Below are 13,940 nucleotides of genomic sequence, written 5' to 3'. Positions count from 1 at the left end.
AGTGTCTGTCCCCTGGTGGTCAGTGTGTATCATAGCTATTGTCCAGTTGTAAGGGTTGCTTAGGCTTTTATATATATAGATGATTCTAAACATTATCTGGAACAGCAAATGGTCAAGAATAGTATGACACTTCTGAAGGAGAGGGAAGAGAAGAAACAAGGCTTAGAAAGCAACAGTAATGAAAATTCTGTGGTATTGCCACAGGGAAAGACTAATAGACCAATGGAACAAAATTAGAAAGCCCCAAAATACACCCACACATATAAGGAAACTTGATATATTGTAAAATTGATATTGCAGATCAGTGTAGAAAAAAGATGTACTAAGTCAGTATATTCTGCTGGAACAAATGAAAAATAAAGCCTACTATATGCAAAAAATCAATTCCAATTTTAAATGGATGAAGAACTTATATTCTCTGATGTAATAAAACTTTTAAAGTTTTGTTTTTCACTTTTATTTATGATATTAGGTTAAGGAGGATTTCTTAAGGTGTAAAAGTGAAAATCATGCATGAAAAGATTCATAAATTCAACTGCATTAAAAGTAAGAATATTCATCAGAGTAAAAAGAGCCACAAAATGGGAAATTATGGACATAATGCTAACAAAAGTTTAGTATCTAAAATACTGTATGTCAAGAACTACAAATGAATAAGAAAAGACAAATCAATTAAAAAATGGGCAAAGGCACAGATAGTTCACAAAAAACATAATTGACCAAATATATATATATAAACATACCCAATCTCAACAGTTTTTAAAATTAAAACAACCTTATAATTTTAAAAATTTAATTTTAAAAATTAAAACCACCTTATCTTTCCCTATGGCAATACCACAGAATTTTCATTACTGTTGCTTTCTAAAATTAAAACCATCTTATTAAATTATAAGATGCTATTTCACACCAGTTAGCAAAAATTAGCTTGATAATACCAAGTGCTAGAGAGGATATGAAGCAAAAGAAAGACTCATATATTGACAGTGAAAGTATAAATAACAAAGGAAAACATTTTGGAATTGCATGATAAAATTAAACACACACATACCACATAACTCAGCAATTCCAGTCCTATATTTAGACCCTAGAGAATGCTGATAGCAGCATATAATAACAGAAAACTGGAAACAATGTAAATGCCCATTGTCAAGGAAATGGGTAAATAAATGAGATAGTACATCAATAAAAAATGAAAATACTACAGCTATATACAACAGCAAATTTTACATATGATTGAGCAAAAAAACCAAGCCACAAAAATATATGTGTAGTATATGGTTCAAAAGGCAGATACTTTTATATATATATATATATATTACACACACACACACACACGCGCACACACACACACACTTAACAAAATTAACACAGAAGCACGACAGCATAGTGACCGCTGGAAGGAGGAAAGTATCTACAGGTGGTGAGAATGGGGCCCGGGGGTGGACATGGGCTCATGAAATAGGCTTTGAAGATACTAGTAATATCTTTCTTGCATTGAATTATGTACTTTATAATACACATTTATGTTCTCTACAACCTTGTGTGTGTATATTTCATAAAACAGTAAACCAGAGGCTAAACCACTACAATTGGAGTCCATAAAATGGACCCAGTGAATTCTGAAGGATGAATATGAGCTAGCAACGATTCGTTGAGGCTCCAATCCACCGCTGAAACAAGAGAAAAGCTTCACTTGAGTGAGAAGAAAGCTTCCAAGTAGGGCAGAGACTCCTGCTGGTGCCCTTGGAGGTTGCCAGGGAATTTCACGGAAAGTAAATTAATGATTTGAGAGGGAAAACTTGAGCAAAGGAGTGCTGACCTTCTTTTGTATCCAGGGAGGTACAGAATTTGCATCCTTGCAGATACAAAAAAAGACACTGTCGTTATATATATATATATATATATATATATATATATAGAGAGAGAGAGAGAGAGAGAGAGAGAGAGAGAGAGAGAGAGAGAGAGAGAATTTTTTTTTTTTTTACAGCTTCAGCACGTGAGTGAGAAGAGGGCATAAGCCACCCAGAAGGAACTTGGGACTTTAGTGTACATGTAGGCAGCCAAAGGAAGGCCAAGGAAATGATGTATCACCTCCCCTGAAAACCTGAGGCATGCCAGATTCTATTCCAAGTTGCTACTTTCCTGAAGCGTTTTATAAATATGAAGACTTTGGTATCAGTTACTCAAACTGATATTAGGAACTTGATCCTTGGGTTAGCAATGTTTTCTAAATCCAGGCCCCTCTGGCTTTCCACTCTGCCATTGTTAGTGTTTGGGCTTCTTGTCTCAGGTAACTTCAAACTCCTCATCTACCTTTCATGTATCATTAGGGTTTTTGCCTGAGACTTTTGTCAGTAAAGACTTTCCTAGAACCTTCCTATGGCCTTCCACTCATATCCCAGTAGTCAGAATGGTGTCACGTGGCCACTTAATTGCTGCAAGAGAGGCTGGGAAAGTATTTTGCCTTTGTGGCCTGGAGAGAGTAGGAGCAGGCAAGAATGAAGCAAAAAGGAGTGGCAGTGGTTTCTGAGCAGCTATGCAGCAGTTTTTGTCAAAATCCTTCACTAAGAATTCGTCCTCTTTTCTCCCCAGGCGCCAGTCTACTTGACGACTTATATAAATATTTCTCCTTCCATCACTCCCGTGGAGACACCATGACCGCCATGGATCCAAAGCAGATGAATGTTGCTGCTGCTGTTTGGGCTGTTGTCTCTTACGTCGTTGCAGACATGGAAGAAATGCTGCCTAGGTCCTAGCAAGAACAAGAAACAGGGCCAGCACCTTGGCCCTTTCTAGCCAGGAGTCCTGGGTCTTCAGCTTCAGGAAGCCCTTCTTCACCTAACAATTTCATCTGATTCATTTTCAAAAAACACAGTTTTTCATGCTATTACTACCTTTTCTGATACTTTCCACATCCTCTGTTTATAAAATAAGGAATGATTCATAAAATCAGTATATGGTAGGGATCACAGTGGAGGCATTTCTTTATACCACCTGTAAAAAAATACTATTTCTGCTTTTAAAGTAGAATACTGGAACTAGAAATACTCTAATTTTTATAAGTGTATTTATGAACATTAAATCAGATATGTGACACTAATTTGTTTATTTTATTTATTGAAGGATTAGAGGAATACACAATTGAATGGAATTAATGGAATGTATAGAGGCATTTGGCTTTCTAATTTGTATATTTACAAAGATATGGATTTTTTTAATTATGAGAAAAAAATGTCACCATTTAGGAAGAAAGTCAAGTATATATAGTTTCAGTGCCTTATTAAAGAACAGTACTAGAGTTTGTCACCAGATAAATAATTACACTATATTTTTGTTTTATATATTTTACACAATATTTTATGAAGTTGGGGCTTATTCACATTTGCTGATAAAAGTACTAAGGACCAGAGGGGCTAAATAATATTTACAGGATTCCACAGAGCAAAAATAGTGAGTCAAATCCACTCTGGGAACAACTGCTACTATTTTTTCACACACAATTCCCAATGCCCAGTATTCAATAAAAAATTACGAGACACACCAAAAAATGCAAATAAATAAGTAAAAAAACTCATTATCAAGGATTAAAGCAAGTAAGAGAACTAGACTAAGAGATAATCCAGATATTGGAACTATCAAAGTGGGACTTTAACATAACTATGATCAATATGTTAAAGATCTAGTGGGAAAAGTGGACAACATACATGAACAGAAAAATATTTTTAACAGAGATAAAAACTTCAAAATAGAGTCAAATGCAAATACTAAAATAAAAAATACATCATCAGAGATGAAGAACTTCCTTATTGACTTATCAGCAGACTGGAAAAGACTGAGAAAAAAATTAATGAACTTGAAAATAGGCCAATAAAATTTATACAAACTAACACACTCGGAGAAAAAAGAGTGAAGAAAAACAAACACCAGAATGAATCACCCAAGATTTGTGAGCTAACATGTATGTTGGTCTAATAAACCTGTAACTGGATATCAAATGGTCTAATATACATGTAATTGAATTCCTAGAAGAAGACAGAGTATCAGTTTTATTAATGGTAATAATTACAATGATTGAAATACATAGGAAATTCTTTAATTTCTGGCAAAGTAGCAGACTAGTCCTCTGAGCCTTATACTGAAACATGCTGAAAAACATCTTTGAGAAACACTTTCTTAAATATATGAACTAACTGGTTAACAGGTAAAGAATATTAGACAAAAACTAAGTGAAGGCATGAAGAGAGATGTGCAGAACATTAACCATCTTTCTCTTTGAGAAAATTTGCAGAATGTGTCAAACCTAAATTCCATTTTCACAGCCTTTCAGGAATCAGGGGATGATAGACAAACCCCAGAGCTAGCCACATTAGTGATATTGGAGAGCCCCAATAAAATGGGGACCCCAAGCATTATACCTCAATAAATGGTGATCTAAAAATAACTTGGTGGACCACAAGGGAAATTACCATTAGTGAATAAGTGCCAAGTGGAGGATTCAAAGAAAGTCCCACAGGTAAAGTTATAATAAATATATAACCACAGCCAAAAGTAAAAAACAAAACAAAAAGAATCATAGCATTCTGAGCAAGAGCAAACCAAATAAATAAATAATTGGAATTAACTCACAATGCCCTTCTGATATTGGAATTTTAGATTAAGATTTTTTTAAACTATGTAAATTATGTTTAAGAAAGTAAAAGAATAGAGAGCAAAAGATTATAAAATTTGGCCAACCATATTATAAAAAGAATCAAATAAAACTTCTAGAAATGTAAACTAAAGTGACATTTAAAAATTAGAGAAACAGTTGAATGGCAGATGAGAGAATTCATAAAAACTAAAAGATAATAAATTAGTGATAATTTAGCACAGAATGAAAAAATAAGAAAAATCTCAATGAGACGTTAAAAAATATGAAAGGTAGAGATACATAATCGAATATATGTTTAGTCAGGATTCCAAAAAGAAAAAATATAAAAAAGAATTATCTGAAGAGCTAATAAATGAAAATTTTCCATAAATAATGAAACATATCAATCCACAGAATCAAGAAACCCAGTGAATTCCAAATGAAATAAATAAAAAGTCTACTATGACATTACAGAGAAACTACAGTCTACAAAACACAAAGAGAAGATCTTTGAAGCAAGAAAGGAGATGAATTAAAAGGAACAATAATAATAGCTAACTCTAAATAACAGCAACAATGTAAGCCATTTTGTATTACCCACTCATCGCCGCCACCACAATCGTTGATCACACCAGTTTTAAACTTCAGAGCAACTTTTAAAGAGAAAACCTGTCGCAAAGTTGTATTCTACTCTCAAATTCCCACCAGCTGGCAAAGTGTCATTTTCTCCACCACCAACTGCCTCCTGAGTCACTGCACCCACCTACCTATTCCTTCCAGGAAACTGAATCCTTCCCCCAGCCCCCCCCCCCCCCACCCTTCTGCAGAGGGTTAGAGGTTGTATCCCCATTGCCAGTATCCGAGAGGTGGTTCTAAGGAAATGTATCCTGTTCCATTTCTTTGACTTTCCCCATAAGGTTGTCTATATATATGTAAAGGTCAAATAATAGCAGAAATGGCCCATTTCTTAACTGGGCTATTTACTGCTGCCTTACTGGAGGCATACGGAAGGGATGTGTCAGGAACAATGTCAGTATGAACCGGTGGAGGAGTGTGTTGGTGAGTGTGTCAGTAGCACGCACAGTAGGGGAGTAGTACATGGCAGCTGGGAAAAGAGGTGGAAGAAGAATTACAGAGAAAAGAAAGAGGTCTATACAGTTTTTTCTCGTGACAACTCTACCTGCACATCACAGGTGCTTAGGTCTACCAGCCAGCTGTGATGCCTGGCACCTACAGGCATCTTTAAGCACAATTTCTTATTTTCCATAAATCGCTGTAAAAATAACTGTTTGCTAAGAAATGATGTCTCATTTGAGAGGTGGCCTATTTCCTGGGCTAGCAGTTTTCCAATTTGACTTGAGGGTCAAGTTGCTTTTTTGATTCATTTGTCTGAGTAGCTTAAATGCAAATGGAGAAGAGAAACCCATTTGAATATCATATAATGTGAAAAGGGTGAATTCTATAGCCAGAGAAAGAGGGAATTAGAAAGGAGGTCGATTGTTGATTTGTCCCTCACATTTAGATGTGGTTTTGCGGGTTCTGATGTGTCTGTGAATGGTTTGGAGGTTACATTCCCTGAGCATTCCACCTTCCTCACAATAATTGTGCAAGCGACACTGAGAGTGTATGGACAATCCTCATGTCTTACTGAGGAATTTTGTTGCCACGCAGACCTATTTGCTCAGTATGCACCCTTCATAATAATTTGAGATGCTTCCCATTTACCTTGAGTAAATATCAGCCAGATCTTGATATCTATATCTGTCTCATGAAATATACATCCTCTCTAACTGCGCCCAAATGATTAATTTACTGCTCTGTGATGATTAGCATAAAAATCTCATCACAACACGAGATAGAAATGTTATCACTAATTGCCATTTGAAGTGAAGAATGTTTTTTCGCATAGGAATTAATGATGCATGCTTACTTCTCAATTCTGTTAAAACAGAAAACCCAAAAGTGTTTCTGGAGCAGAAAGAAACTGCCTTTGAAGTTTTTTCTTTTTTCTTTTCTAACCCTTAGATCAGCTGTTCTCAACCTGTGGGTCGAGACCCCTTTGGCGGTCGAACGACCCTTTCACAGGGGTCGCCTAAGACCATCCTGCATATCAGATATTTACCTTACGATTCATAACAGTAGCAACATTACAGTTATGAAGTAGCAACGAAAATAATTTTATGGTTGGGTCACAACATGAGGAACTGTATTTAAAGGGCCAGAAGGTTGAGAACCACTGCCTTAGATGATTCCACGGTTCAGCAGGGGAGTGGTGTAGGGAGATGGTTATTGGATCTTTGTACACAAAATGAGACAGATGAACTCAGCCATCACTTGATCAGGTCTTCCAATCAATCAATTACTCAACTTCAGGAAAAGACCTTTTCCCTGGACATTAGGACCTCCCTATGGCCCTGAAATTTGACAAACACTCTCATATTTTCAGCACATCCTAACAATACTCAAGTCCTTAATATCAATGGTGGCCATTCCAGACCTGCTCCAGCAGCCACACAGCCAAATATGACCTCAGGTTTTTCTTCATAACAGCCCGAGCTAAGACAACATCCCTTATTCATGGATTGGACGATTTAATACTGTTAAGATGTCAATTCTACCAGGTTTCCCACAGTTCTGGATGCTGGGAAGTCCAAGATCAAGGTGACAGCAGATTCGGTTCTTGGTGAGGGTTCTCTTCCTGTCTTGTATGTAGATGCCTTTGTGATGTGGGCTCACATGATCTTTCCTTGGTGTGTGTTTATGAAGTGATATTATATCTTCCTCTTTTTACAAGAGCACTACTCTCATTTGGAGGGTTCACACTCATGACCTAATCTAACCCTAATCCCCAAAGGCCTCACCTCCAAATACCATCCCATTGGAGATTAGGGCTTCAACATATGAACTGGGGGGGGGGGGAGGGGGGGGGCTCCTCTCTAAAAGGGAACATTTGAGCTGAGTCCTGGTGGATGATGAGGTGGAGATAAATGTTCCTCAAAATCCATTCTACCTTCTTCATGGTAACAGAGCCCCTAAATTTTGGCTGGGTTATATTCTCCCATCCCACCTTGTAATTAGGTGTAGCCATGTGACTAAGTTCTGGCTAATGAGTTATACCTGGGAGTGCAATGAGAAACTTCCAGGAAGTCTCCTTAAGGGGAGCTAAAGGAATGGGCATGCTCTTCTCCTCTCCTGAGGATTTTTTTTTTTTAATTTTAGCAAGACAGGAGGGAAAAGGGGGGAGGGGGGAGGGGGAAGAGAGAGAGAGAGACAGACAGACAGACAGACACGAGAGAAACCATTCATGACCCGGGAACGAACCCGCAACCTTGGTATGTGCCCTGACCAGGAATCAAACCCACACCTTTTGGTGTGTGAGACAATATTTATTAACCAACTGGCCAGGGCTCACCTCTTTGTTGCTGGAAGGTTGAAGCAGTCACAGCCACAGCCAACTTGGACCATGAAGTGAACTTGGGAATGGAAGTCGCACACAGTAGAGAAGCAAACAGGAAGGAGTGTGGGTCCCTGATACTGTGGAGAACCATATCAGTTTCATATTGATTCACTCGGGTAAACTGTACTGAAGTCATTCTTCCTACTGAAGGGCTGCTGAACTTCTTTATGATTCTGAAGATCTAAAACTTCTACTTGCGAAGCAGAGGCCACAAGCTCCATAAACAAGCTTTCAGCCACAGTAGTGCCTGACTAAATCTCCTCAGGAAGTCATCAGGGACCCCTCCGGTTGCCTCTAACTCCTGATTACAGGAAGTGGCCATTTTCCCTTTTCCTCTGGATGCCTTTGAAAGGCGTTTGGCATGCCGGAAGGGCCACTCACTCCATCAGATGGCAAATGCCAAACTGACATAGATAAGAATACGCCACAATGTGGGTCTCTTAGAAATGCTTCTATGACATATAAGCTATTTCACAAACACATGCAAAAGCTCAGAGAAAGCTTTTGATGTCCCTGATCTTTGTACTTCCGAATGGTGGCCGAGCAAACACAAATCAATCTTCTTTGAAACCCTTCAAAGTGGTGAAATTTCCTAAATCAGTTTGTTGACTATTCTCTGACTTTCAAAAGTCACGGAAGGTTTTCTGTTTGTTCATTATTCCAGAGACACTTTCATATTTCTCTTCTAGGTTGGATTTTTGTTTTAGGAAATTTAAATCTATCATTTATCTTTTTGATTATAAGTTTGAATTCCCATAAAGGACTTGGCCAATTTTTTTAAGTCTAAAAATTATTATTTTGAAATGGTTGTATAAATATTCTATTAAGAAATAGTGTATAGAACTTACCAGCATGGAGGTAAATGAGTAAGGACAGGAACTGATTCTCTTGCCAACTTATTTAAGGCTCGTGAAATACCAAGTGTGTTATTACACCAGAAAATTGTGTGTAAAATTCATTGTGCTAAGGTTGGTACATTCCCATTTGTGTGCACCGGGGGATCATGGCTGTAGGAGATATATGATTTCGTACTTTCTTTTCAACTATGTCTAACTCAGTACTCAGCACTTAAGGTGACTCTGACTCTTCATGGTAAGGAAGCCACCATGGAAGTTGCCATGTGTGGGCATGAGCTAAGAGGCTGAGCTTTGGGACTTTCACTGTAGTTATGACCCTCTTAGGATTCTATAGGTCAGTGATGGCGAACCTATGACACGCGTGTCAGAGGTGACACTCGAACTCATTTTTTTTTGTTGATTTTTCTCTGTTAAATGGCATTTAAATATATAAAATAAATATCAAAAATATAAGTCTTTGTTTTACTATGGTTGCAAATATCAAAAAATTTCTATATGTGGCACGGCACCAGAGTTAAGTTAGGGTTTTCAAAATGCTGACGCGCCGAGCTCAAAAGGTTCGCCATCACTGCTATCTATAGGTCAAAAACAGAAAGGGGGATGGAATGGAAAAATACTGAGGTATCATGTGAACTTGAGGTCTGTATAGCGAAGCTTCAGGAATGGAACCAGAGACTAATTCTTGCTCAGCAGCGCTTCCTTTTGTACCTCACACAAGGTGAAGTATTTCTATGGCCCCTGGGGCTAACATAATAAGGCTGCTCCATGCAATCGAAAGTGACCCACTCTTTGGCATATTGATCAGCCACCAGTAACGCCTTTTTTGTCTCCCAATGCCCAAGTTCTTAGGAATCAGTCATAGCCAAAATTTATTGAGCCCCTGTTGTGTGGCAGGCACTGATCTAAACACTACGCATGGATTTCATTCACTCATTAAATCCTCACACTATCATATAAAGCAAGTATTATATTTTCCCATTTGATAGACAAGAAAACTGAGGTACTTAGAGGCTAAACCATATGACAAGTTTGTGTACATGGTGGGGGAGACAGGATTGAATCTACTTTGGCTCCAATTTTTTCCTTAAAACTCAGCTATAGCACCTCTACTGGGCAGTAAAGCTGTCTGTACATGGAAGTGAATTGACTGGCCAAACTTGAGTTAGGTGCCCACCCTGAACCAATTAACGATGAGGAGGGAGTGGGATCATACTATAGAAAGCAACTTGATCTTCCTGCTACACCCTGTGGAAGGAGGGAGGACGGGGCAATTCCTAGCAAAGGAGTGCTTAACAGACACTCATAAGGGTCATCTTCCTGCTCTCCCTCCTCCTCTCACAGGTTAACTTAACTCTTCTCATCATCTCATAGCACATTATCATTATTATGCATTTCTCGCTTTGCTCATTTCATCTTACTCATCTTCATCTCTACTCTTCTCCACAGCCCCAAAGACAACAGTTTCACTTTCTTTGATAGAAATCATTTTATATTCTTTAGATGTGTCATTATATAATGAATATTGCTTTGTGTGCATGCGTTTTTAATTCACGTATATGACATTGGGGTACAGGTTCCATTCTGTGTCTTCCTTTTGCCACTCAGTCTTACGTTCATAAGCTCTCTCCATGTTGCCATGCTGCCAGCCCATCGCTTCTGATCACAGCATGTACTCCATGATGTGCCTGGCCCCACATTCTGCTGTACCCCCTAACCATGTCTTGTCCAGTCATGGACTTGCAGGTTCTATGGATCACCTCACCCAGCTTGGAGCCCCCTCAGCTGAAAAGTCCCCTCTCTGCCTGATGGAGTGTCCCTCCTCTGGGCTTCTGCCATGCTTTCCTCCAACAGGAGAGAGGCCACAGAGCACCCTGGTTAAAAGTGCAGGATCGGGGCCAGGCTGCCTAGACCAGTGACGGCGAACCTTTTGAGCTCGGCGTGTCAGCATTTTGAAAAACCCTAACTTAACTCTGGTGCCGTGTCACGTATAGAAATTGTTTGATATTTGCAACCATAGTAAAAACAAAGACTTATATTTTTGATATTTATTTTATATATTTAAATGCCATTTAACAAAGAAAAATCAACCAAAAAAATGAGTTCGAGTGTCACCTCTGACACGCGTGTCATAGGTTCACCATCACTGGCCTAGACTCAGAATCCTGTCTCTTCCACTCACAGCTAAGTCATATAGCCTCTTGGTGCCTCTACTTCCTTGTCTGCAAAATGTTAACAATTACTCATGGGATTGTTGTGAAGATTGAGAAAAATCTCTAAATGCTAAAAACAGTGCCTAGTGTTTGTACCTATGATATTTGTACTGATTACATGTGTTGGAGTGGTCTGTTTACTTGTTCATCTCTACCCCCAGATTATGAAGCCTTTGAGCCCAAGGCCCTTGACATTTTTATCTCTGTGCCCCAGAGCCCACTCATGCAAGAACCCAGGTCATGCTTGTTGAATTATGCTCTAGTAGTTACCCTCTGGTTTGACACGGCTGCAGGATTTGTATCTAGAAACCAACTGGGTTGAGGAGAGACTCAGAAGAGCCTGGAGATGTGGCTTTAAAAGGAAGGACTTTCCTGGACCCATAATGCTGCACAATAGGAAATACAGCATTAGCTGTCACCTGCAGCCAGGAAGGGCAATAGATCACCCAAGACTGGCCTCCAGACAACATCCTTGCACAGGCAGCTGCATAAATGTGGCTGGAGCATCGCCAGGTGGCAACACTTTCTGGCTTTATGTGTGTTTGCCTCAGTGTCCTGTAAAACAGGACTAATAGTGGCCGCCTCATAGAGTTGTCCTGAGATTATGTGAGTGAATGATTATCAAGTGCTTAGAACAGTGTCTGGCATGGCCTCAATCAGCAATAAATGTTAGCTCCTCTTAGTAGAGATGGAAGGTGCCACACTCCTTTTCTTTCTTGTTTCTGGATCTTTGAATTTTTGTTTATTCAGTTGAATGTTTGTTTTTGTTTTTATTTATTTAGTTGACATTCTGGTGGGAATTATTCGTCAGCCGGTTAACCCTTTCCCCTTAGCCTCGATAAATGTGCCCCTGAACTCACAGGTGGCTCCTCTACCTTTGAAGGCTTTCTAAGGACACAATCACTCTCAGATTGGAAGTTCTCTAAAATCCCAGTTTCCAGCAACCCATGGTCTGATATTCCCAGGTATACGAGAGGACAACATTTGCAATCACAGAATACCCTTAAATGGGAATGAACTTGATACTTAAAAAAATAAGAGGAAAAAAAAAAAAAAACACAAGGAAATCAAACACAGGTCCAGTGGGACTACCCTCGGAGTAATGAAGGTCTTTCCCATTAGCCTTCTAAGCAACTTTTAGGCTGCTGCTGTGCCGCAGAAAGACTCTTTTAGAAAATGTTTGGTTTCATGTGGAAAGAAGCCCTGAGGGTGCATTACTGACTGCCCTGCATGAGAGGCCTAGCTGTAAGAACCATTAGCTGCCAAAAGAGAGGTTAATTACGAGAAGAACTCCAACGGCCTAAGCTGAGCTTGTTCAGGGGCTCACCGTGAGGGGCCTCATCAGCAGGCCACAGCTCTCTCCCAGGACAAGGCTTACTGGGGAGTCTGATACCATGTGTCGTGTTTGGACTTGTATGGGGCCTAGAAAGCCTGTTTGTGTTTTCTAGCTGTGGGGATTCTTGCCCATGGGGAACATTAACTAGCGTCAGAAGAAAGGAAGCATGAACAAGATGAGCTGGTGAGACTCAGCAAAATTTCTCATTCTGTAAAATTAGGATCTCGGTGTACTCCACACTCTGCCCAGGGCTGCTCCCTGATCCACTGGGATTAGAAAGTAGGTGTAGACAGCATTTTACCAGATCTTACTCCCCACTCTCATCCATTCCTGATTCTGCATTCGGCTGTGCCTCAATACAGCTCACATAAGAAGCACAGATTGCCAAGACACCGCCTGAGTCTTTCTGGGACAGCTGACCTGATGGTGTATTTAGAGGCTACCATTTCATGAATGTGGAGACAATGTTCCATCTGCCATGTCCTGCCTTCATCGTTTGTTGTGCAAGGTGGAGAGAGGTCATGTATTTGTCAGCTTCTGCAGAGACGTACCACATGAACGAAACAATTCCCATGTTTACAACCACCCTGGTTTTCTGAACTCAGAGCAATAATACAATCTATGCAAGGGTCATAGAGAGGGGGAGAAATAGTACAGTGGGGTAGAAAGGAGGAGAATATAAGAAAGCCCATTCCTGAGAGTATTGGTATGGCTGTCATCCTGTCCATTGCCTCTAGGCATGGTTACTAAAAGTCCAGGCACAGTACTAAATACTCCAGAAGAATTATCCTTTCAAAACACAGGAGAGAGGTAATATTTATACCGCCACCATATTTCAGATAAATAAATGAAAGCACGAAGGAACTTGTGCAGGGTCACGCACTTTCTCAAACTTGGAGTGAGAATTCAAATGCAGATGACAGAGTTTACACTCCTACCTGCCCTACTTGGCTGCGTGGTCTCTGAAACTGGTATGTCTTGGTCTCAGGGCCTGGCAGAGGGTAGACAGACTCTTGTATTTGCAAGGGACAGAAACCCAACTAAAAGTGACTTAAGTGAAAAGGGATATTTATATTCTCACATGCTCAAAGATTTTAGGGGATAGAATTTAAAACAGAGCCCTGGCTGGTGTGGCTCAATTGGTTGAGCATCATCCCAAGCACCTAAAGGTCGCCAGTTTGATTGTGGGCTCAATCCCCAGTAGGGGGTGTGCAGGAGACACCTGGTGGATGTTTCTCTCTCTCATCGACGTTTCTACCTCTCTCTCCTCCTTCCCCCTCTCTCTAAAATCAATAAAAACATATTTAAAGAAAAGAGAGAGAGAGGAACATAAGTATAAAAAATAAAATGGTGCCTTGGCCAGGTGGCTCAGTTGGTTGGAGCATACCTAGGTTACAAGTTAAAAATTATATGATCATACAAATAGATGAAGAAAAAGCATGTGATA

The 13,940-nt window shown here is 39.5% G+C and overlaps 1 protein-coding gene and 1 non-coding gene across 3 annotated transcripts in view; one reads left to right on the top strand and one right to left on the bottom strand.

The window, feature by feature from the left end:
• CPQ (carboxypeptidase Q) overlaps positions 1 to 3,166 on the top strand; it is a 341,853-nt gene extending 338,687 nt beyond the window's left edge. The window contains exon 9 of one of the 2 annotated variants that reach the window (XM_070392147.1): positions 2,596 to 3,166. In XM_070392147.1, coding sequence (XP_070248248.1) covers positions 2,596 to 2,759 — 164 coding nt within the window. In that variant the 3' untranslated portion in view covers positions 2,760 to 3,166. The remainder of the gene's footprint in view (positions 1 to 2,595) is intronic. The other variant, XM_070392148.1, reaches the window with a different exon arrangement.
• LOC138993617 (small nucleolar RNA SNORA67) lies at positions 2,052 to 2,218 on the bottom strand. The gene has a single exon (XR_011468328.1). It is a non-coding gene; the product is annotated as a small nucleolar RNA SNORA67 (small nucleolar RNA).
• Positions 3,167 to 13,940: the final 10,774 nt, after the last annotated feature.

Source organism: Myotis yumanensis, unplaced genomic scaffold, assembly GCF_028538775.1.
Source record: "Myotis yumanensis isolate MYYU_CA2020_CCGP unplaced genomic scaffold, mMyoYum1.0.hap1 SCAF_15, whole genome shotgun sequence".
NCBI lineage: Eukaryota > Metazoa > Chordata > Mammalia > Chiroptera > Vespertilionidae > Myotis > Myotis yumanensis.
Note: the sequence above shows the minus strand (reverse complement) of the source record. Positions and strands in the feature narration are given on the sequence as shown.